Source organism: Carcharhinus amblyrhynchos, chromosome 3, assembly GCF_965287045.1.
Source record: "Carcharhinus amblyrhynchos chromosome 3, sCarAmb.v2.hapA, whole genome shotgun sequence".
Lineage (NCBI taxonomy): Eukaryota > Metazoa > Chordata > Chondrichthyes > Carcharhiniformes > Carcharhinidae > Carcharhinus > Carcharhinus amblyrhynchos.
Window position 1 is genome coordinate 77,881,522 of NC_137326.1, and position 24,608 is coordinate 77,906,129.

Below are 24,608 nucleotides of genomic sequence, written 5' to 3' on the forward strand. Positions count from 1 at the left end.
TTCCTGTCTCCCTGACTGAGATTTTCCATCTCAACATTCCTCAGTCCTCTATTTTCTGGCAGTCATTTTCATGGATTGAAAATCATGGACTAGCGAGCAGTATATCATGGCCTCTATGTTCCTTTGTGTACTGTTTGATCAGTTTTCATCTCTCTTACCCCAATGGTGCTGACTTGGTGGAGCTAGATATCTGGACATTCAATTTGTGAGAGAAGGGATGTTTTCAACTGAGCCCATAATATCCATACATTGTTGCATTCTGGATAGGGCCACTGCATAGGAAGTGGAACTTGGGGGCACTAAGGATTGCTGTACTCCCCTTTAGTTCAGCTCAGTTCACTCAGTACTGACAGGGCATGGAAACCAAAACTTCCCGATATATATATGTATCAGCTCAATCAGAAACACCTTATAATGCCTTGATGCTCTTTCATATGTTTTACTATCCAAGACAGTATCAGCGTTCATTCTAGAATCCAAATTATTTGATTCTACTCACAGAAGTTGCCAGTCAAGCTCCTTGTTCCTTTAATATTTGTGTCATGTATATTAACAATGATATAAAGGCACCAATTACTCATAAGCAATTGTGCAGACATGTGAGTTTGTTTATTATTTCTAGGCACATGGGAACAGATAGACATGGATAGAAAGCCTGGGGACATCAGATTTGTGTGTGTGTGTTCTGCTCCAAGCCAAAGTGAAACTGAAGCTGGATAACAGGACACACTTCCCTTAAAGTGATGTTAAGCTGCTACCTATTATAGGTACAATACAACAGTTCCTACAGCTGTTTTTCCCTTCCCTCATACATCCATTTACACTCACAGGGACCTGCTTTATACACACACTCAGTGAGAAGCAAATCAATGCGTGGTTGGGGGAACCAGGATGGCAGCCATCTTCACTCTTTGCACACTTGGTAAGCCCAGCATCAGTCCAGGAAGTTTTGAAAATACTAATCTGTGCCTCCTGTTTACTAGTTCTGAAAGGGCATGACCCAAAGTATAGCATTCTTCCTCCTCTTGAACAGGAAACTGCAATAAGATCAATTGAAATAAATGGAAAAGCCCATCCTTAATTCTAGTCACTTATAATGAAATATTTTCAGTGGTCAGTGTTAGAAAGATTGGATGTGGAGATGCCGGCATTGGACTGGGGTAAAGAAACATTGGATCCAGCCACTGACTGTGATTCTTTCAGTGGTCACTCTGTTTAAGCACAGTAATCCTATCAGTATTCCATGTTTAATGAGGAATGTGATCTACTTGTTACATCCTGTTTACTTGTGTAGTTATTCAGTAAATACAGAGTTTCAAGGAGCAGAACAATGATGTATGTTTACCATGAAAACTGTGCAATTCTCTGTCATTTCTTTCAATCCACATTCTTACATTAATAAAGTGGAGGGGGGGCACATTTTATTTGTAGGTGTGGAAGTGATTGTGCTATGGACTCTGCCCTAACCCACTCAACCTTCTGCAAGAAACAGATCCGATAAGGCAATCCATCTCTCCACCCACATTTAACAAATTAACTTTCTCAAATGCTAGCGGTTATCAGTGGTAGCACTCTTGTCTCCAATTTATAAATGTTAAGTGTTTTGGGCCATTTTCAATGATTCTACAAAGAATGATTTGGGCGACATATTGGGAGCACTACACAACACATGGAATCAAAAATACAAAGCAATTAAATGGAATGATTCATTGTCATCTCTAACATACTTCTATATATCGCGCAATGTCAGCTCCTGTGGGTTTATGGTAAAAACAGGGTTAAAGGGATTTACTCTGCAGCCCTATATCTTCTCTGCCTCAGTCTCAGTACATATATAATACATTGCAAATAAAAACAAATGATTTATCCAGCTGGTACTGTATATCCCCTGTGTATCTCAGTATCTGCTTGTGTACCCTTCACTCAGCGTGAACTATTATCTTTTTGCATTGTGTCTTGTCACTGGAACTGTGTTACACTGCTTTTTTTTTACACAAAGCCATGGGGTAAATGTCCACCGAACCCTTTGTGTTAGGTGTCGTTAATATTGAATCAACTCAAACCATTTCATACTACCTATCGCTTCCCTGACAAGAACCATAAAGGAAAGTAAAGATATACTGAACTGCTCTGAAACTGAAGCCTGGTGATCTCATGTCGATTGTAGACACAACTCACACAACAGGGAATGCTTGAGGGATAAGTGGATATCTAACATGGCAGTATACACTTACAATAGCCAGGTGCCTTCATTCACAATTAGCACGCATTTGTAATCAAAACCTTTCTTAATTCAATTTACTTCTCTTTAGTTTGCTCTGAATTAAGGCAGGAATTAATACCCTATCCATCCTTGCATTAACCACAGCATTGCTTCAAGAGGTATCTCAAATGCAGACCAGTGCTTTGCACTGACTAATCAGAGCTTAAGCCTCATGCTTACTTTGAGTTATTAATCTGAACACTGTCTTCCACAGTCTCAAATGTTCACAATTATCTTAGAAATTACAGTCAATCCACTGTCCATGCCTATGTTAGTTTCACGTCTCTCTTTCCTCCAAAACTAATTCCCATTTTATACCCTTCACTTCAATTCCCTTTCAATCCCCTTTCTTTTGTCTGCAACATGTTCTGGTCTTGGCTTCTTCTTTCTGGTCTGTCATATTTGGGGTTAAAGATCATGTTTGCTCACATGAAGGGTTTTGGAGTAACCTGAGAGTAAAAGACTAATTGACTTGAATAGACTAATTCAGAGTGAATATAATATCGAGAAAGCACAAAGTACCTGGAGTTACAAAGGTACTGTTTGCATAGAAACACATATAACCACTGTTAGAGGATTTAAACATGTATTTTTGAAAATATATTCTGTACACCTTGGCTAATTACATACTGCTCTAAGCATGATGGGATATAGCTAAGTAAGAAGAAACACATTCCTTGAAAACAATACGGCTACTGAGTGAAGCAGAGAAACATTCTGATCAGCGTGGATCCCAGACAAGTCAAAATCCTCCCAGACAGCTGAATGAATAGAGCGTACAATTTCCTGATAAGTGGCTGCTAGGGGATAGTGGGAAAGAAATCCACGGACTTACGTATTCCCATGCTGTCAGAGAGTAAATGTTATTGGCCAAGGCAAATGACCTATACTAATAATGATTGGCCCATTCCCGGCTAGGAGTGGGCAAGGAGGTGAGTAAATGACTTTTGAAAATTGTATAATTGTAACTCTGAAAGCAATACAATTTAGAATAATTTGGGCTACCTCAAATTGTTCTCCCATGTGCATGGACCAAGCTTAGGCAATAAAGTATGTCTTTAACCAGAATTACTGTCTCTGTGAGTCCTTTGTATTAGCTGAGCTGTAATTAAGAAGAGAAATCTCTCACATGAAAGTCAGCTTAATACTTGGCCTCCCAAGAAGCTCCTATAGGTAACAAAACTACTTTAATTCAATGCATAATGGGCTGGGGCGTCAGGGGTGTCAAGGAGGGGGGTAGTACCTTTGGTGGGGGAATATGTCGTGTCCTTTCAGGGCGGTTTGTCCCCACCTGGCACTCAGCTCTCACCTGTGGCTCCCCGTAGCTGTTTGCATGTGACAGCGGCCACACCCCGGGCAATAGCCTCAACAAGCCGGCTAAACCAGGCGAGCGTCACTGTCGGGTCTCAACCCTCGGTGAGATAGGGAGATATCTATCCCATTATCTGAAGACAGAGTCTGGCAGATTGAGCGAACAAGACCAATGGAAGGTCCAACGGTCAAGAAGGCTGTTTCTGCAAGCGTCATGGAGCGCGAAGAGCAGGACAAGACACAGAAGACGTCCTGGTCATCCATTGCCTCTAGTCCCACCTCCAGCCGTCTTGTCTTGCCACTGGATCTAGATGGGAATTGGGAAGAGAGAGTGAGGCTGACGCTGCGCAACTCTCCCTCACTTTAATCCAAATCAAGCGCTAGTTTCAACACCATCATCAGTGTCCTGTTCAACTCTTGAAGTCCTGTGGCAATGGGCGTGTGACGAAGCAGCAGGTGTGGACACACTGGGAGCTGTAGTCATGGACCTGCACGCAGGCAGCTCAGGTCTAATGGTCATTTTCCGCTGACCGAAGCAGCAGTGGAACCCGGTGTCTACCTGGACAACTGAGCAGTCCTCTTCAGGAATGCACTGCTCACCTCTGTAGAATGAGGAAGGGGTTTGATGAGAATGATGAGGAGATACAGGCTCTACTTGTTGAAAAGCACTGTCTTCATCGGGCCTGTCAGAACGACCCATCTTCAGCTGCCAAGAAAAATGCTTTTACCAGTGCTTGCAGGACAGTCCAGAATAAACTGTGTAAAATGCATAATGAGAAAAGGTGCCCTAAACATTGCCTGCTTCACTACACTCTGGCCAGTTTACCACGGCTGGCGGGGATCCCATCTTGCATCAAACAAACAAAATAAAACATAAGGTGACACCGCTCACCACTGGCACTTGGAACGTGTGCACGCTTTTGGACAACCCTACAGCAGACAGACCAGAGAGAAGAACAGCCTTAGTTGCCAGAGAACTTGCAAGATACAACATTGACATTGCAGCCCTGAGTGAAACTCGTCTTGCCAACGTCGATCAGTTGACTGAAACTGGAGGTGGATACACTTTTTTCTGGAACAGTCATGGCAGCGATGAGTGTTGTGATGCTGGAGTTGGATTCACTGTCAGGAGTCACCTTGTTCGGAAACTTGATAGTCTACCCAAGGGAGTGAACAACCAGCTTATGACATTACAGCTTCCGCTACAGAACAGAAGTCAAGCCACCCTGATCAGCGCCTATGTCCCCACAATGAACAACCCGGGCAAGATGAAAGACAAGTTCTACAAAGAACTAGACGCCTAACTATCAGCAGTGAGCAGTACCGACAAGCTGATCTTGCTTGGCGATTTCAATGCAAGAATAGGGTGTGTCTCTGCAATCTGGCAGGGAGTCATTGGGAAGCATGGAGTGTGCAAGTGTAACAGTAACGGCCTACTCTTACTGAAGACCTGTGCAGCACACGACTTCCTCATCACCAACACAACCTTCCATCTGCCTACCTGTAACAAGACCTCCTGGATGCACCCCTGCTCTAAGCATTGGCATCTTATCGACTATGTCATTGTCAAGAGAAAAGACAGGCAGAATGTCAGAGTAACCAAGGCCATGTGTGGTGCTGACGGCTGGACAGATCACAGGCTCATTGTCTCCAAAATGAGGCTCTGCATCAGACCCAAGAGGCGACAACAAGGAAGCAAAGTTATGAAAAGACTCAATGTGACCAAGCTAAAGAACCCCAGCATAGCTTCAGCACTGGCTGAAGGCTTAGAAATCAAGCTTGCTGACCTACACCTCGCAGGCAGCGCTGAGGACGACTGGGAACGCTTCAGGGATGCTATCCATACTGAAGATGCTCGGGCCCGCCACCCGCAAGCAGCATGGGAGATACAGGCTCTACTTGTTAAAAAGCACCGTCTTCATCGGGCCTGTCAGAACGACCCATCATCAGCTGCCAAGAAAAATATTTTTACTAGTGCTTGCAGGACAGTCCAGAATAAACTGCATAAAATGCAGGATGTCTGGCTGAGTGCCAAGGCAGATGAAATACAGAGATACGCTGACAGAAACAACTTGAAACAGTTCTATGAAACCCTCGACACTCTCTACGGACCTCAATCTCTTGGGAGCTCCCCCATCCTGAGTACAGATGGTACAACTCTCATTACAGAGAGGGCTCAGATCCTGCAGAGATGGGCCGACCATCATCAACCGACCGTCATCTATTAACATTGAGGCAATAGATAGGATTCCCCAGGTTGATATCAACAGCACCATGGATGACCCACCGGTAGTAGCCGAAGTCATGAAAGCTGTCAGCCAGCGATCCAGTGGCAAAGCCCCAGGGGCAGATGCCATACCGCAGAGATCTACAAAGCTGCTGGTCCTGCACTTATTGAGAAGCTCACTGAGTTGTTCCAGTCCTTTTGGAAGCAAAGATTCATTCCTCAGGAATTTAAAGATGCTTCCATCGTCCACCTCTACAAGAGGAAGGGCGATCAGCAAGTATGCAACAACCACCGAGGAATCTCGCTGCTCTCCATTACAGGAAAAACCCTTGCAAGAGTCCTGCTAAATGGTCTGGTCACTCATCTGGAGCTGGGCCTGCTTCCAGAGTCACTGTGTGGCTTCCGCAAAGGTCGTGGGACTATTGACATGATTTTTGCTGTGCAGCAACTTCAGGGGAAGTGTCAGGAGCAGAATTGCAAGCTCTACACAATCTTTGCTAACCTTGCAAAAGCCTTCGATACTGTAAACCGGCAAGGCCTGTGGAAGATTATGTCAAAGTTCGGCTGCCCCCCACAAAATTCATTCAGATGGTACGCCAGTTCCATGAAGGCATGATGGCCAGAGTACTGGATGCGGAGAATCCTCTGAGGCATTCCCAGTCACCAGTGGCATCAAACAGGGCTGTGTGCTCACACCCACACTGTTCAGCGTGATGTTTACTGCCATGCTGAATGATGCCTTCCAGGACAGTGTTGTTGGAATCAGCCTCAAGTACAGAGTGGATGGGAAGCTCTTCAACCTGAGGAGACTTCAAGCTATTACCAAAGTAAAAGAGACTGTTCTGTGAGATTTCCTCTTTGCCGATGACTGTGCCCTGTATGCTGGCTCAGAGCCAGAGATGCAACTTTGGACTCACCATCAACATTAAAAAGACAGAAGTCATGCACCAGCCTGCTCCTCGTGCACCATACACAGAACCCATAATTACAATCAAAGGGCAGAAACTACAGGCAGTGGACCAGTTCACTTATCTTGGCAGCTCCCAAGCAGTGACTATTGATACAGAAGTTAACTGCAGAATAGCAAAGGCAAGTTTTGCTTTTGGTAGACTGCACTCCACTGTATGGGAACGTTGAGGGATCAGCCCAGCAAAAAAACTGAAAGTCTACAGTGCCGCGGTACTCACTACCATCCTGTATGCCTGGGAAATGTGGACTGTGTATCAAAGGCATGAAAGACAGCTCAATCATTTCCACATGACTTTTCTTTGCAGAATATTACGCATCCGTTGGCAAGACAAAGTACCAATCACTGAAGTTCTCTCTAGAGCAAGTCTACCATCAGTCCACTCACTGCTGATGAGAGTGCAGACCCGTTGGGCAGGTCATGTCATCCGTTTGTCAGATAAGCACATACCCAAGCAGCTCCTTTTTGGGGAACTCTCTGCTGGAAAATGCTCGCATGGAGGGCAGAAGAAATTTTTCAAAGACACACTCAAGGCCTCCGTGAAGTTGCTTGACATTGACACGACCACCTGGGAAATGCTGGCACAAAACCGCCCTACCTGGCGCTGTCTCATCCACAAAGGCTGTCAAGCTCATGAAGCAAGGTGTATTGCTGAAGCCTAACTTAAGCGCAAGCTGCGCAAGTCCAGAGCCACCAGCGCAACAACTACAGTGTCTACACAAGTCTGTCCAGTATGTGCCAGGACATTCTGTGCCCGAATTGACCTGATCAGTCATCTTCAGACATACTGCAACCAGAATCAAAATGACTAATGGTGTCGAGGTTCTCATCAATGACAATGGACAAACAACAACAGCATAATGGGCTGGGTTTACCTTTCCCTGACCCTTCAGTTGCCTTCCACCACTGCCTACCCACCCATCTGTCCACCCAGGCGGTTGTAAAACTTCCAATTGTCCTATTTTGAGGACGAGCAGGGCACTTTTCCCTGGTGCCCTGATAAATAATTATCCCTCAGCCAACACCTGAAAACAAATGATCTGGTCATTATCCCATTGCTGTTTGTGGGAGCTTGCTGTGTATAAATTGACTGCTGCATTTCCTTCACAAAAGAAACTGCACTTCCAAAATACTTCAGTTTCATAGTAACTTCATTGCAGTGTTAATGTAAGCTACTTATACAATTAATAAATAAACTTTAAAACATTGGCTATCTACTGCTTTGGAAGGTGATAAAAGGCACTTTGTGTCTAAGTTTCTTTGGTTTCTTACAAGGCTGTTTCCCCTTCAGTCTGTGGCCAAAGAATCCTTTCCTCCAAGACCCCAAAGCATAGCATCAAATTCTATCCATTGATCCTGGGGCATAGTGAGGAACAGGCCCAAACAGTAAAGTAATTGGATGAGTCTCATGCAGCTGTTTGGAAAGGAGCAGCCCATGGTAGGGGCAAGTATAAATTCAAAGAGCATGAGGCCCATGATGGCATAAAAACATAGAAACGTAGAAAATAGGTATAGGAGTAGGCCTGCACCACCATTCAATATGATCATGGCTGATCACACACTTTCAGTACCCCACTTCCACTTTTTCTCCATACCCCTTGATCCTTTTAGCTGTAAGGGCCACGTCCAGCTCCCTCTTGAACACATCTAATGAACTGGCCCCAACAGCTTTCTGTGGTAGAGAATTCCACAGGTTCACATCTCTGAGTGAAGACATTCTTCCTCATCTCAGTCCTGAATGGCTTACCTTTTATTTTTAGACTGTGACCCCTAGTTCTGGACTTCCCCAGCATCAGGAACATTCTTTCCATATCTAGCTCGTCCAGTCCCATCAGGATTTCATATGTTTCTATGAGATACCCTCTCATTCTTCTAAATTCTAGTGAGTAGAAGTCCAGTCGATCCAGTTTCTCTTCATATGTTAGTCCTGCCATTCCAGTAATCAGTCTGGTGAACCTTCACTCAACTCCTTCAATAGCAAGAAGATCCTTCCTCAGATTAGGAGACCAAAACTGCACACAACACTCAAGGGTGGCCTCGCCAAAGTTCTGTGTAATTACAGCAAGACATCCTTACTCCTATACTCAAATCCTCTTGCTATGAAGACCAGCATGCCATTAGCTTTCCACTGTCTGCTATACCTGAATGCCAACCTTCAGTGATTGTTCCACCATAACACCCAGGACACATTGCACTTCCCCTTTTCCTAAACTGCCACCATTCAGATAATAATCTTCCTTCCTGTTTTTGCCACCAAAGTGGATAACCTCACATTTATCCAAATTATATTGCATTTGCCAAGTATTTGCCCACTCAGTCAGCTTGTCCAAATCATCCTGCAGCGTCGTAGCTGATGAGGTTAACCGAGGTATGATTACTGCTTATTGAAAACTTTTCCCAATACCCTTCTTAGCATCCATCTCACAGCATACACTGCCACCCAATTTAGTGTCACCTGCAAATTTGGAGATATTGCATTCAATTCCTTTGTCCAAATCATTAGAGTATATTGTGAATGGCTGGGGTCCCAGTGCTAAACCTTGCTGTACCCCACTAGTCACTGCCTGCCACTCTGAAAGGGTCCTTTATATTTACTCTCTGCTTCCTGTCCGCCAACTAGTTCTCTATCCACATCAATACATTACCCCCAATACCATGACCTTTAATTTTGTTCAGTAATCTGTGTGGGACCTTGCCAAAAGCCTTTAGGAAGGCCAGAAACGTCAGGTTCACCCTTGCCCACTCTGCTGGTCACATCCTCAAAAAAATTCCAGAAGATTTGTCAAGCACAATTTTCTCTTTAGTGAATCCATGCTGACTTGGACCGATCCTGTCACCGCTTTCCAAATGCTCAGCTACTACATCCTTAATGATTGACTCCAACATTTTCCCACCACTAATGTCAGGCTAACCAGTCTATAATTCCCCGTTTTCACTCTCCCTCCTTAAAAAGTGGGGTTACATTAGCTATCCTCCAATCTATTGGAACTCTTCAAAAGTCTATAGAATGCTGGCAAATGCGTCCACTATTTCTAGGGCCACTTCCTTAAGCATCAGGCCCTGGGGATTTCTTGGGTTTTAATGCCAACAGTTCACCCAATACAAATTCCTGATTAATAAAAATTTCCTTCAGTTCCTCCTTCGTGCTAGACCCTCTATCTCCTCGCATTTCTAGAGGATTATTTGTGTCCTCCTTAGAGAAGGCAGATCCAAAGTATTTGTTCAGCTGATTTGCCATTTCATTATTGCCCATTATGAATTCACCTGATTCTAACTGCCTATACTGACCCAACTTTGTGTTTGTTTGTGTCACCGAATAGTGGAGGAAAATCCGGCCCATAATAGCTTGTCAGGATCTCTGAGGGAAGTACAAGAAAAGAACTTTCTTCAATTAAAAACTCAACTCTGACCAAAAACACCTGACTCTGACTTTGTCACCAGGCTTATTTGGTTAATTGATGCCAATCCTACCTTCGGAAAAGTCCAGTGAAGCCTTAGTATGTGTTACATCCCTCGTGCAATATCCTTCATCCATCCTTTCATGCTACTGCCCCTGAAATTGTCCTTGTGTGACACAATTAAAAATGTCAACCCAATTTAGAAACATGGGATCTGGGAGTTTTTCATAGTTCCATGGAGTCAGTGATTAAATTCCGACAATGATAATGGAGAGTTCTGGGGCTCGGGAGAACTGCTCAATTGTGGGCAGGTGATGAGCAGTTCTCAGGGGAGAGAAAAATGGATCAGATAAAAAGGAAACCTTTCAGAAAAAAAAGGGAGACAAAGTCAGCTTCAGGAAGAGGATTAAAAGAGCTGAGCACTAGGCCTTAAAACACCATTGGCCCATTTGGTGCCAGTGCCAACTTCCTCATTCAAAATGTCTCCAGGGTAGCTCATTCCTTCAGTTTGGTCAGATTGTAGCTTCCCAAATTTCACCAATCCCACACTTGTGCCTCTAAACCTGGCTAATTTATCACATCAGCTTCATTTTAACAATTGTTTACAGGGCTCCTAGTGAGATTTCTGAGCATGACGGAGCCTACCTAGAGATAAGAAAGAAAATCCTTGCTGTAAGCCTCTGGTGTCAGATCACTGACTCCTCAGAGAGACAAAGACATTGTAATTTTACTTTAAAAGAAACAAGTTTGTGTTTATCACTGCAAATTTTACAAGCTCAGGATCCCCGTAGAGCTTTACAATCAAAGAGGCATAGTTATTGAAACAATACAGGAACCATGGCAATTAACTTTCACAAAGCACAATAAGATAATGACCACTAATCTGGGTTTTTCAACAATATTGGTTGAGGGATAAATATGGATCAGGTCACCAGGAAAAACCTTGCTGCTATTCTTTATACATGGAATTATTTACATTCACTAATAGAGGGCAGATAGAGCTAAGGTTTAATGTACCCGTCAGTACTGCAGTGGTATCACTTATTAAGGAGAGTCCAGACTGTTTTGCTGGGCAGAAGGTGCCAGGCATTCATACCTGTAAACAAGGCATTTGTGCTGACAGTAAAGAATCTGTTAGTCTCCAAAATCTCAGAAAGGTAACAGGAATGTCATGTTATACTTTAAACTTTCCATTTAGTTTCGATATAGAATTAAGTTGGGAGCTTAAAGTACAGCTAATTAGCATTTCTATCTGGATACAAGGCCGATGTGATTCACATTCCCATTAAAAATGGTTTTGAGAGGGGGCAAGGGAAGACTCCATAGGAAGCCATTATAGGCTTATAGGAAGCTTTCTTAAAACATCATTCATCTTCACAAGAGGATCAGTCTGCAAGGATCTAAGAGAGAGGGAAAGCAGAGAGATGGAGACAGTAAATCTCTGTAACTCACCATACAATATTGCTGATGTGAGCACATCTTGAGATTGAAGAGACCTAGTGCCTGAGGATTTAAACAAGACTGGAAGCTTCACCAAGCTTTAGCTGGAGAGAAGAACCCTTAATTTGTCCCTCACCATGGACGTCAGTTTGGGGGGATAGGACTTAGAACATAAGAATATAAGAACTAGGAGCAGGAGTAGGCCATTTGGCCCCTTGAGACTGCTCTGCCACTCAATAAGATTGTGGCTGATCTTTTCATGGACTCAGCTCCACTTCCCTGCCTGTTCATCATAACCCTTAATTCCTTAACCCAAACAAAAAATGCTGGAAAATCTCAGCAGGTCTGGCAACAACTATAAGGAGAGAAAAGAGCTGACGTTTCGAGTCCAGATGACCTGTTGTCAAAGCCCTTAATTCCTTTATGTTCAAAAATGTATCTATTGTTCCCTTAAAAACATTCAACAAGGTAGCCTCAATTGCTTCACTAGGCAAGGAATTCAACAGATTCACAATCCTTTGGGTGAAGAAGTTCCTCCTCAACTCAGGCCTAAATCTGCTCCCTCTTATTTTGAGGCTATGCCCCCCTAGTTCTGGTTTCACTGGCCAGTAGAAACAACCTCACTGCTTCTATCTTATCTATTCCCTTCATAATTTTATATGTTTCTATAAAATTCCCTCCTCATTCTTCTAAATTCCAATGAGTATAGTACCAGTCTACTCAGAGTCTCCTCATAAGTTGCCTGGCTGAGAAAAGAAAAGAAGGAAAGCAAGTCCTGGGGAGCTAATCTTTGGAGTGAATTCGGGAGAATACAGTATCCACTTAAGGGACAGAGTAAAGTCTAACTGTGCAGTTGAACTTTCAATTGATTTAGGTGTTAAATGGCAGATCTTTTCTGTAGTTTAGAATATGAATTCCCTACTGAAATAATATTTAGTCAACGTTGCTCTTGGTTTGTTGCAGTAAAAGTTTAAAATGTGAAAGCTGGTCATGCAATTCCTTTAAACTGGACACTGGAAATACAAAATTATTTTTAAAAATCTATCAGTCTCCAATGGGAACAAAACATGTGAAAAAGCACCTAAAGATTGCAGGGCAAGAGCGGCTGTATGTTATTCCACATACCACGTCAACTTTGCATACCAATAATGTCGAGGATTCCTATTGTCCAGTGTTCCTATGTGGTTAGTTTGGAGAAACTTGATATAAAATATTCAGGTTATTACTCTTAGACTTCTGTCAGTGTAATGGTTAAATTACTGCAATAGTAATTCACAGTCCTGAATAAACGATGCAGAAAAACATGAATTCAAAAAGCACCACTGGAATGTAAAAGTGTTAATATCTTTTCAATTGAATGTCAAAGATTAAGAAGCAAGAACATAAGACCTAGGAGCAGGAGTAGGCCATCTGGCCCCTCGAGCCTGCTCCATCATTCAATAAGATCTTGGCTGATCTTTTTGTGGACTCAGCTCCACTTACCCACCCATTCACCATAACCCCTAATTCCTTTGCTGTTCAAAAATCCTTGCCTTAAAACATTCAATAAGATAGCCCCAACTGCTTCACTGGGCAGGAGGTTCCAGAGATTCACAACCCTTTGTTTGAAGAAGTTCCTCCTCAACTCAGTCCTAAATCTGCTTCCCCTTATTTTGAGGCTATGCTCCCTAGTTCTAGTTTCACACACCAGTGGAAACAACTTCCCTGCTTCTATGATATCTATTCCCTTCATAATCTTATATGTTTTTATAAGATCTCCCCTCATTCCTCTGAATTTCGATGAGTATAGTCCCAGTCTACTCAGCCTCTCCTCATAAGCCAACCCTCTCAACTCTGGAATCAACCTAGTGAATCTCCTCTGTACGCCTTCCAGTGCCAGTATATCCTGTCTCAAGTAAGGAGACCAAAACTGTACACAGTACTCCAGGTTTGTGTGCTCACCAACACCTTATACAGCTGCAACGTAACCTCACTGTTTTTAAACTCCATCCCTCTAGCAATGAAGGACAAAATTCCATTTGCCTTCTTAATTATCTGCTGCACCTGCAAACCAACTCTTTGTGATTCCTGCACAAGGATACCCAGGTCCCTCTGCACAGCAGAAAGCTGCAATTTTTTACCCTTTAAATAATAGTCCGTTTCGCTGTTATTCCTACCAAAATGAATGACTTCACACTTACCAGCACTGTACTCCATCTGCCAGACCCTCGCCCACTCACTTAGACTATCTATATCCCGTCGCAGGCTTTCAGCGTCCTCTGCACATTTTGCTCTGTCACCCATCTTAGTGTCATCTGCGAATGTTGACACACTACACTTGGTCTCCAACTCCAAATCATCTATGTAAATTGTAAAGAATTGTGGTCCCAACACTGATCCCTGAGCACACCACTAGTCACTGATTACCAACCATTAAAACACCCATTTACCCCCCACTCTTTCTATTCATTAACCAATCCTCTATCCATGTTAATACATAACCCATAACACCGTGCACCTTTATCTTATGTAGCAGTCTTTGGTGCAGCACCTTGTCAAATGCCTTCTGGAAATTCAGATACACCACATCCACAGGTTCCCCTTGTCCATTGCACATGTAATGTTTTCAAAGAGTTCCACCAAATTGGTCAAATATGACCTTTCCTTCATGAACCCATGCTGCGTCTTACCAATGGGACAATGTATATCTAGATGTCTCACTATTTCTTCCTTGATGATGGATTCAAGCATTTTCCCTATTACAGAAGTTAAGCTAACTGGTCTATAGTGACCTAATTATAAAGTCATAGTCATAGAGTCATAGAGGTTTACAGCATAGAAACAGACCTTCGACCCAAATTGTCCATGCTGCCCTTCTTTTGTTTTAAAACCCCTAAATTAATTCCAATTACCTGCATTTGGCCCATATCCCTCTATACACATCATACTCATGTAACTATCTAAATGCTTTTTAAAAGATAAAATTGCACCTGCCTCTACTACTACCTCTGGCAGCTTGTTCCAGACACTTACCACTGTTTGTGTGAAAAAATTTGCTCCTCTGGACACTTTTGTATCTCTTGCCTCTCACCTTAAACCTATGCCTTCTAGTTTTACACTCCCCTACCTTTGGGAAAAGATATTGACTATCTACCTTGTCTATGCCCCTCACTATTTTATAGACCTCTAGATCATCCCGCAGCCTCCTACACTCCAGAGGAAAAATGTCCCAATCTATTCAGGCTGTCCTTATAACTCAATCTATCAAGTCCCAGTAGATCCTAGTAAATCTTTTCTGTGCTCTTTCTAGTTCAATAATATCCTTTCTGTAATGGGGTGACCAGAATTGCACACAGTATTCCAAGTGTGGCCTTACCAGTGTCTTGTACAACTTTAATAAGATGTCCCAACTCCTATATTCAATGTTCTGGCTGATGAAACCAAGCATGCCAAATGCCTTCTTCACCACTCTGTCCACCTGTGACTCCACTTTCAAGGAGCTATGAACATGTAACCCTAGATTTCTTTGTTCTGTAACTCTCCCCAACGCCCTAACATTAACTGAGTAAGTCCTGCCCTGGTTCAATCTACCAAAACGCATCACCTCGCATTTGTCTAAATTAAACTCCATCTGCCATTCGTCTGCTCACTGTCCCAATTGATCAAGATCTAGTTGCAATTGGAGATAACTTTCTTTACCGTCTACTATGCCACCAATCTTGGTGTCATCTGCAAACTTACTAACCATGCCCCCTATATTCTCATCCAAATCATCAGTATAAATGACAAATAACAGTGGGCCCAGCACTGATCCCTTAGGCACCCCGCTGGTTACAGGCCTCTTCTGTCAAGAAGCCAATTTTGTATCCATTTAGATACCTCATCCTGGATCCCGTTAGATTTAACTTTGTGCAACAACCTACCATGCAGTACCTTGTCAAAGGCCTTGCTAAAGTCCATGTAGACAACATCAACTGCACTGCCCTCATCTATCTTCTTGGTTACCTCTTCAAAAAACTCTATTAAATTTGTGAGACATGATTTTCCACTCATAAAGCCATGCTCACTGTCCTAATCAGTCCTTGCCTCTAGATCCTGTCTCTCAAAATACCTTCCAATAATTTACCCACCACTACTCTGTAGTTCCTAAGCTTTTCCCTGCAGCCCTTCTTAAACAAAGGCATAACATTTGCCACTCTCCAAACTTTAGGCACCTCAACTATGACTATCGATGATTCAAATATCTCGGCCAGGGACCTGTAATTTCCTCCCTAGTCTCCCACAACTCATGGGATATATCTCATCAGGTCCTGCAGATTTATGTACCTTGATGCGCGTTAAGACTTCCAGCACCTCTTTCTCTGTAATATGTACACTCCTCAAGACATCACTATTTATTTCCCCAAGTTCCCTAACATCCATGTCTTTCTCAACAGTAAATATTGATGAGAAATATTCATTTAGGATCTCACCCATGTCTTGTGGATCCGGACATAGATGACCTCATTGATCCTTAAGAGGTTCTTATTACACTTCTGCCCTTTATGTATTGTAGAAGCTTTTTGGATTCTCCTTTGCTTTATCTGTCAAAACCATTTCATTTCCCCTTTTTGCCCTCCTGATTTCTCTGTTAAGTCTATTCCTACATCCCCTATACTCTTCAAGAGATTCACTTGATCCCAGCTGCCTATGCATGTCATGTACCTCTTTCTTCTTCTTGACCAGGGCCTCAATATCCCAAGTCATCCAGGGTTCCCGATTTCTGCCAGCCTTGCCCTTCACTCTAAGAGGAATGTATTTACTCTGAACCCTGGTTAATACACTTTTGAAGGCATGCCACTTACCAGACGCCCCTTTGCCTTCCCACAGATTCCCCCCATTAACTTTGGAAAGTTCCTGTCTGATATCATCAAAATTGGCCTTGCCCCAATTTAGAATTTTAACTTTTGGAACAGATCTATCATTCTCCATACCTATCTTAAAACTAATAGAATCATGGTCACTGATCCCCAAGTGTTCCCTCACTAACACTTCAATTGTTATGACAATGAAGGTATTTAAGAGGGTAGATGGAGAAACTATTGTTCTAGAATTGCATGGAGGGTGCGGAAAGTCTGCAGAGAGATCTGGATAGGCTGAGTGAGTGGGCGAGGACCTGGCAGATGGAGTATAACATTAGCAAATGTGAGGTTATCCACTTTGGTAGAAATAATAGTAGGAGGGATTATTATTTAAAAGGCGAAAAGCTGCAGCATGCTACGGTGCAGAAGGACCTGGGGGTCCTTGTGCACAAATCACAAAAACCCAGTCTGCAGGTGCAGCAGGTGATCAAGAAGGCGAATGGAATGTTGGCCTTTATAGCAAGGGGGATAGAATATAAAAGCAGGGAGGTCTTGCTGCAACTGTACAGGGCACTGGTGAGGCTGCAACTGGAGTACTGTGCGCAGTTTTGGTCCCCTTATTTGCAAAAGGATATACTGGCCTTGGAGGGAGTACAGAGAAGGTTCACCAGGCTGATAATGGAGATGAGGGGGTTAGTTTATGAAGAGAGATTGAATAGACTGGGCCTATACTCGTTGGAGTTTAGAAGGCTGAGGGGGGATCTTGTAGAGACATATAAGATAATGAAGAGGTTAGATAGGGTGGAGGTGGAGAGATTCTTCCCGCTTAGAAAGGAAAACAGAACTAGAGGGCACAGTCTCAAAATAAGGGCGGGGGGGTGCAGTTTAGAACGGAGTTGAAGAGGAACTTCTTCACTCAAAGGGTGGTGAATCTCTAGAATTCTCTGCCCATTGAAGTGGTGGAGGCTACCTCGCTGAATATATTTAAGTCACGAGTAGATAGATTTCTGATAGACATGGGAATTAAGGGTTATGGGGAGAAAGCGGGAAAGTGGAACTGATCCACTTCAGATCAGCCATGATCTTATTGAATGGTGGGGCAGGCTCGAAGGGCTAGATGGCCTACTCCTGCTCCTATTTCTTACGTTCTTATGTTCTTAGATTCTCTGCCAGATAAATGAGATATCACCTTGCAATTAGATCTAGGCTGTTTAGGAAGAGGTCAGATGGCATCTCTTCATTCAAAATGTAGTGGATCTCTCTACCAAAAAGTTGTTCTTGCTGGGGATCAATTGAAAATTGAGAAATAAGGATTGATAGATTTTTGATAGGCAAGGGTAATAAGGAATATGGACTGAAGGCCAGTGGATGAACTAAGATACAGATCACCATGGTCTAACTGCATGGTGAAATATACTTGAGGCGTTGAATGGATTCATGTTCCTTCGTACTCTGTAACCACCACATTTGGCCAAACGTACTTAACATGCAAAATCATTTGAAATGGGGAATCACAAATATGGTTGCAGAGGGCAAGGAACCAGGAAATATGTTCCCACCTAATTTATCATCCCATCCCACTGTAGTCAGAAAAGGATACAAGTGCTACTCTAGAAGAACATTGGATCCTTTTGCCCTGAGCTGAGACAAGGCAAACATGGCAAGTGAACAAAATTAAAGATGTTCTTCCTATTTAACAGGTATATGAGAAACATATTTACCAAAGGAGTTGTTAATGAAATATTAACAAAGAGAATATACAGATCAAATGATGATATGAAGTGGAGACCCTGAACAAAGCTGACTGAACACGACATTCTCTTGATCTACAGTTATGAGGAACATGAAATATAGCTCCTCTTCTGCAGCTTGTCACAGTTAGAACTCATCAACTTCCTCCCATTATTAATTCATTGGTGCCTGCTTTAATAAGAGCTTGAACACCATGCACAATGTCAACCTACTTTGTTCTGCCACACAAAGTTATTCAGAATGTGGACTCTGGACCTTTGCTTCTACCCACATCATCACCACTCACAGATACTGCGATTTGTGAAGTGATATCCCATGTCTTCACCTTGACCACTACTTGCTTTACCTCCTCTTCTCTGCTACCATTGTCCTTCAGTCCCATGATCCTCCAACCCTGGCCTCTTGTGCATCTTTCCTCCCATCCACTCTAACGACAAAGCTCTTTCTATATGGCTTTAACATCCAATCTAAAATGTGGTGTCCAGAGTTGTCCACAATGTTTGAGCTGAGGCCTGACCAATATTTCACAAATGTTTAGCATAACTTTTTAGCTTTTGTGCTTCTTAAACTATATGCCTTCTAATTAGCCTTCTCAAGTTGTTCTACCACCTTCAAAGACTTAGATACATGCCCCATCTCCCAGTCTTGCTGTTCCTGCACCACCCTTTAGAATTGTACCTTACTGTGGCTCAGCAACAAGATTTTTCTGATACTGCTTCAGTTATGAGACCTGAAATGTTTTACTCTTTAAGTAGGCGATATATAAATATGGGTGTTGTTTTTGTAAATTGGTGTTGCTTCATTCAATTTTCGAAAAAAAGTCTTAAAACACCAGCACTGCCAGCCATCTTGATCAGTGCACATGCTCCATCCATCCAGTCCCAAGAAGCAACATTGGCACTCCAAAGTGAATCCACTCCAACACTGATGAGAAGCCAGTGCAGTACATCCTGATGTTCCCACTGGTCACTGGCACTGTCCCCATAGCACTGTCAGGAGACAATTTTACCACCATGCCACGCTGGCCAATGGGTGGGGCGAGCTGGTCATATCATAAGAGAGCCAAGAAATTAGGTTCTTGCCTCTTGCAATCTTACCTGCACCTGATATCTGGTGAGGTCAGCCTCTCTCTCGATAAATTATTAACATTTAATTTTAATACCATTTCAATGTGATTAGTGAGCCCGGGACGTTATTGTCCAGATTCACTTGCCTCTGTGACCCTGCTGGGAGAGGATCTCTCTAGTGAGAATCACAGCTGGCCCCCACCAACGTAATGGCCTCACTGGTACACCTGGAGGCCACTGAGGCCATCCCAGGAGATCAGCAGCAAGGGATTGGTGTCTCTTGGGGACACAGTGCCCCTCTGCATTAGAGATCAGGGGAGGGAGGTGGCCCACTGCCACTCTGCATTTTCAATCGATGGGGAAAAGATATAAACTAAGTTCAATCCGTCATTTCAGGGGAGAAGGTCTTGTCATGGGGGTCAATTTTTCCAGGTGGGGGGAGTCATGAAGGTCAGTATTTCTGGATGGTGGGGACTAACGATAGGCTGCATGCCCCGCGGTGGCTATGGGCAGAAGGCGGAGTATGGCCTGCTTCAGGTTATGGATGCCGCCTGAAAGCAGCAAAGGTTGTACAACAGGTCTCTCTGCTGCTCAGAGCAGAGACCTGTGTATTCGCAGTGGCACCATCTGCTGCTATCAGCCAGCTTTCTGGCAATTTAAGCCCTGCTCCCTCTCCTACAGGCAAGAAACTGATTTTGAGATTTATTTTCTGCTCTAAGTGCATAAGATAACTGATCTGTCTCACCAAAAATCAGATCAGAAACTCTCTCGTTTTCATGCCCATTCTGGACTTAGAATTTCTTTCATAAGATCTCCCCCTCAGTCTCTCTCAACCATTGGGTAGGGGTCAGGAACAGTATCCCGATTGCATTATTCAAGGGCACTGAATCTAATTTATGAACACTTGCCCTAAAAATTGAAAGAGTGCCCAAATGCCCTCTGTCACTACAACACTCTTAGCAATTAGATCCGGTGGCTTCAATCCAGGAAGAGCAGATACAGGTTAATCTATGTTGGAGGATATTTTAAATGGAGTCTACCCATTTAATCAAATGCCTGGATGCTCCTTACCATTTTCTCAATATGCCTCAAGTACTTGGCACACTCCACATTTCCATTGTAATCTGCCAGTTCTGCGGCAGTATAGCCATCATCATCTCGAACAATGGGATCCACATGATTCATGACGAGGATCTTGCAACACTGAAATTCAGAAGAGTAAAGTGTGATGAGGTGGATGGAGGAAGACCATGGCATCCAAGTGACAACCAACTCCACATTATTCTTCAGTATCTGCTTGATTGAACTGGTAGACTCATTGGACATAAGATTATTGATTAGTGAAGGAAATCTGCCTCCTTTCTCAGTCTGGTCTACATGTGATTCCATACCTGCAGCAATGTGGTTGACTTTTAACTGCCCTCTGCAATGGTTGAACATGCCATTCAGTTGTATTTAAGAAAGCAGCTCACCACCCATTTCTTGAGGACAATTAAAGATGGGCAAAAAATGCTTGCCAATGATGCCCGTGTCCCATCAATGAATAAGAAACAGCAAATGTGATGAGAAAAAATTTTTCACAGAGTGAATGGTTCGGGTTTGGGACATATTGCCTGGAATGTGGGGGAGGCAGATTCAATTGAGGCATTCAAGAGGGCATTGGATTATCATTTGAATAGAAACAATATGCAGCGGTATGGGGAAAAGACAGGGGAATGGCACCCAGTCATGATGCTGGTTTGGAGAGCCAATGCAGACACGTTGGACTGAATTAATTCTATAATGACCAAGGTTACAATTCCATAGCTCAGAGAGGGTGGAACTATCTGTGACATTACCTCCTTTGTAATATTTTTCCTCACCTTCACCATGACCATAAACTTCATTCAAGAATGTGATGGGCCTCCGCTTCTTTAATCCCCATTACTTTTATAAACTAAGGTTATGGGCAGCACAGTGGCACAGTGGTTAGCACTGCTGCCTCACAGCTCCAGGGACCCAGGTTCAATTCCTGGCTTGGGCCACTGTTCGTGTGGAGTGTGCACTTTCTCCCTGGCATGGGTTTCTGGCAGGTGCTCTGGTTTCCTCCCACAGTCCAAAGACCTGTGGATTGGCTATGCTAAATTGTCCCTTAGTGTCAGGGAGACTAGCTAAGGTAAATGAATGGGGTTATGGGGAAAGGGCCTGGGCGGGATTGTGATCAAGGCAGACTCGATGGGCTGAATGGCCTCCTTCTGCACTGTAGGATTCTACGATGATCCATTTCATAGGTTAGGACAGGCTTCCTTCAAATTTTCTTAAAAAGAGATCTCAGAGAAATTGACTTGAAATAGGAAAGATTCTTCACAAAATTCTGCAGTCTATTGCACAAGTGGTCTTTCAGTTCACTTCCTGAACTTCCATTCCTCCCAATCCTACTTGCCACAGAGTGACTGCGATGAAGGCTCACAGACTGATTCCTAGGATGGCAGGATTATCGTATGAAGAGAGTTAAAATAGACTAGGCCTTCATTCCCCAGAATATCTGAGCATGTTTCATGTGTAAAAATCCTATTTCATTAGCAACAGCATAAGGTAGGGCAACTCTTTTTTTTAAACTTGAAGAGCCTCTTGAAAAATTGCCTGAGATAAAAACTATTGGGAGCCACTAGACACAAATTCGGGCATTTCTAATCCAAATACTTGGCAAACTGCCAAGTGTCTATGGTAGAATATACAATTAGAGAAATATAATTGAAATAGGTCTAATTTTGAATTATTGTGTTTTGCTGATTTTCTTTCACTGTAATTTTGTCAGAAAAGTATCTGTAAAACGAAAAGCACGTATTTTTCTGGCTATTGGTTCTCATGTTAAAAAGAACTGTTAACTGCTTGTTCAGAATAACATACCAATAATGGAATAATTCAGAATAGCGTATCAATGAGAGAATCAATAATGGATACAGCTGTCAAACCTGTTCCTTTAAGGTATTATTTATAACCAGAGTGCAGCTGTAACCACTGATTTGCATTTATTTAGGGTACAATGTTATTTTTCGTTAAAAGAAAGACTTGAAACTATAAAATCGTTTAACCCCACAATTCAAATGCAGTTCTAACTTTTCTTGACTTTTATTAAGGCATTTCTCATGTTAATATAAAAAAGATTGGGAACATGAACTGCAATGTTGAACGGCTGCATCTGGCTCCAGGCTTGAGATTGGAGGGGCAAGAAGTCCAATTTCTTAATGAGCACAGAGCTTTCGATCTGACTGAACACTCACCTCCAGCTCACCATTCTCAGCAGCATCGTGCAGGGGGGTTCCACCCCAGTGGTCCTTCAGGATTCTTGTCCCCATCCTTATCAATTGATCCAACGTCTCAGCATGCCCTCCACTGGCAGCAAAGTGCATTGCAGTTGCTCCCTCATTGTCCTGTGCTGAGAGGTCAATGTCTGTGAACGACTTCTGCACACACATATATTGCATCAGAAATAATGTGAGGTAAAGCAAAAGCCTATGCTGATACGCATCTTTAACAGGTCGGCCTTCTGGTTAAGGGAAAGTTTAGTATTGACTTGCTGTACTTGGTTGAAGTCATTAGGTTACATTTTAGCTTGAAGCAATTTTAAAAGCGGCATCTCGGCCTTTTGACTAAGATGCAAATGAGATCAAGTCTTGGAGTCTTGAATAGAATGCCTACTCCAATCAACTTGGATTATGTAGATCAAGCCCAAGACAGGAGGTGAGAGCCCTGTCTTGTCAACTTTGGATCAGGAATGAGTCACTTGTTGAGACTCTGAATTGGACTTGATTTGATTGAATTGGGTTAAAAAAAATTCCAATATTTCAAAGGAGTGTAGTCAGCGAAGTTTGACCTGAGCTGATTTTAAGGAGTGAATTAAAGAAACAGGAGAAAATTGGAGAGTTCAGGAAGTCAGTATGAAATAGTAAATTACTGAATCTGACTGTTTGAGAGAACTGGATTAACATTATACATGTAGTACAGTCAGGAGTACCGGAGGGAGAGGGGAGAGGGGAGAGGAGAGGAGAAGAGGGGGAGAGGGGAGAGGGGAGAGGAGAGAGGAGGGGGGGACTGTGGCAGGGGAGGGGAGAAAGGGAGGGAGGGGAGCAGAGGAGGAATGTAGGGATTGGAGGGGGAGGAGAGGGAGTGAGATGAGGAGGAGGAGGGGGAAGGGAGAGGAGGGGGAGGAGGGGGTAGGGCGGAGGGGGAGGAGGGAGGAGGGGATGAGGGGGATAGGAGCAGGAGGAATGGGTAGGAGAGGTGAGGGGGAGACAGTGGCAAGGGGGAGGGGAGAGGGGGAGGAGGGGAGGGCGGAAGGGGAGAGGGAGGAGGGAAGGGGAGGGAGAGGAGGGGGTGGGTAGGGGAGAGGAGGGGGAGGGTAAGGGAGGAGGGAATGTGAAGGGGAGGAGGGGAGGGGAGGAGGAGGGGAGGGAGAGGAGTGGGAGGGGGAGAGGGAGGGGAATGGAGGGAGGGACGGAGGGGAGGCGGGTGAGAGGGGGAGAGGGAGGGGTGGAGAGGGAGGCAAGGGGGTTGAGCAAGGGGAGGGGAGAAAGAATGGGAGGAGAGAGGGATTGGAGGGGGAAGGGGAGGAGGGGAAGAAGACGAAGAGGAGAGGCGGAGGGGGAGGGGACGAGAAGGGAGAGGGGAGGCAGGGGAGGGGGACAGGACGAGGATGGGGAGGGGAGGAGGTGGGAGGGGAGGAGATGGGAGGGGAGGGGAGGGGAGGAGGGGGAGGGAGACAGTTCCCTAAAAATGGCAACACAAGTGGATAAGGTGGTCAAGGAGGCGTATGGCACATTTGCCTTCATTGGTTGGGACATAAAGCATAAAAATGAGCTAGTCATGTTGCAGTTGTATAAAACTTGTGTTAGGTCGCATTTGGAATACTGAGTACTAGTTTCCACAATGCCAGAAGGATGTGGCGGCTTTGGACTGGGTACAGAAGAGATTTACCAGGATGTTGCCTGAGGAGAGACTGGACAAACTTGGTTTGTTTTCACTTGAACATTGGAGGCTGAGAGGTGACCTGATAGAAGTTTAAAAAATTATGAGAGGCATGGATAAAATAGGGACCCTTCCCCACTTCGACCCAGGGAGTGATCTCCCTCTCCCCTTCTTTCCAGAGAGCAATGGAGTTTTAGGATGAAGTGATTTACCAGCCACACCACCAAGGCACAATGCCCCATCTGTGCTGCTGCGTGGAGAGCAGTCATGCCATCATGTGCCCGAAGATTGAAGTTGGCTTTGCAGTCCTTCACCAGGAATTCCACGATCGGAATGTGACCTGCCTGACAAGCCAAGTAGAGAGGGGTGGCACCATTTCGAGTCTGTTTATCCAGAACCCTGCAGAGAAGAAGCAA

At 43.8% G+C, this 24,608-nt stretch overlaps 1 protein-coding gene across 1 annotated transcript in view; it reads right to left on the reverse strand.

The window, feature by feature from the left end:
* The window catches only part of espnla (espin like a), a 68,493-nt gene that overhangs the window by 21,834 nt on the left and 22,051 nt on the right, over positions 1-24,608 (reverse strand). The window contains exons 3-5 of the mRNA XM_080186358.1: positions 24,405-24,591; positions 22,509-22,691; positions 20,317-20,448 (exon numbers count right to left, since the gene is read on the reverse strand). Of these exons, the coding sequence (XP_080042484.1) occupies positions 20,317-20,448; positions 22,509-22,691; positions 24,405-24,591 (502 nt within the window). The remainder of the gene's footprint in view (positions 1-20,316; positions 20,449-22,508; positions 22,692-24,404; positions 24,592-24,608) is intronic.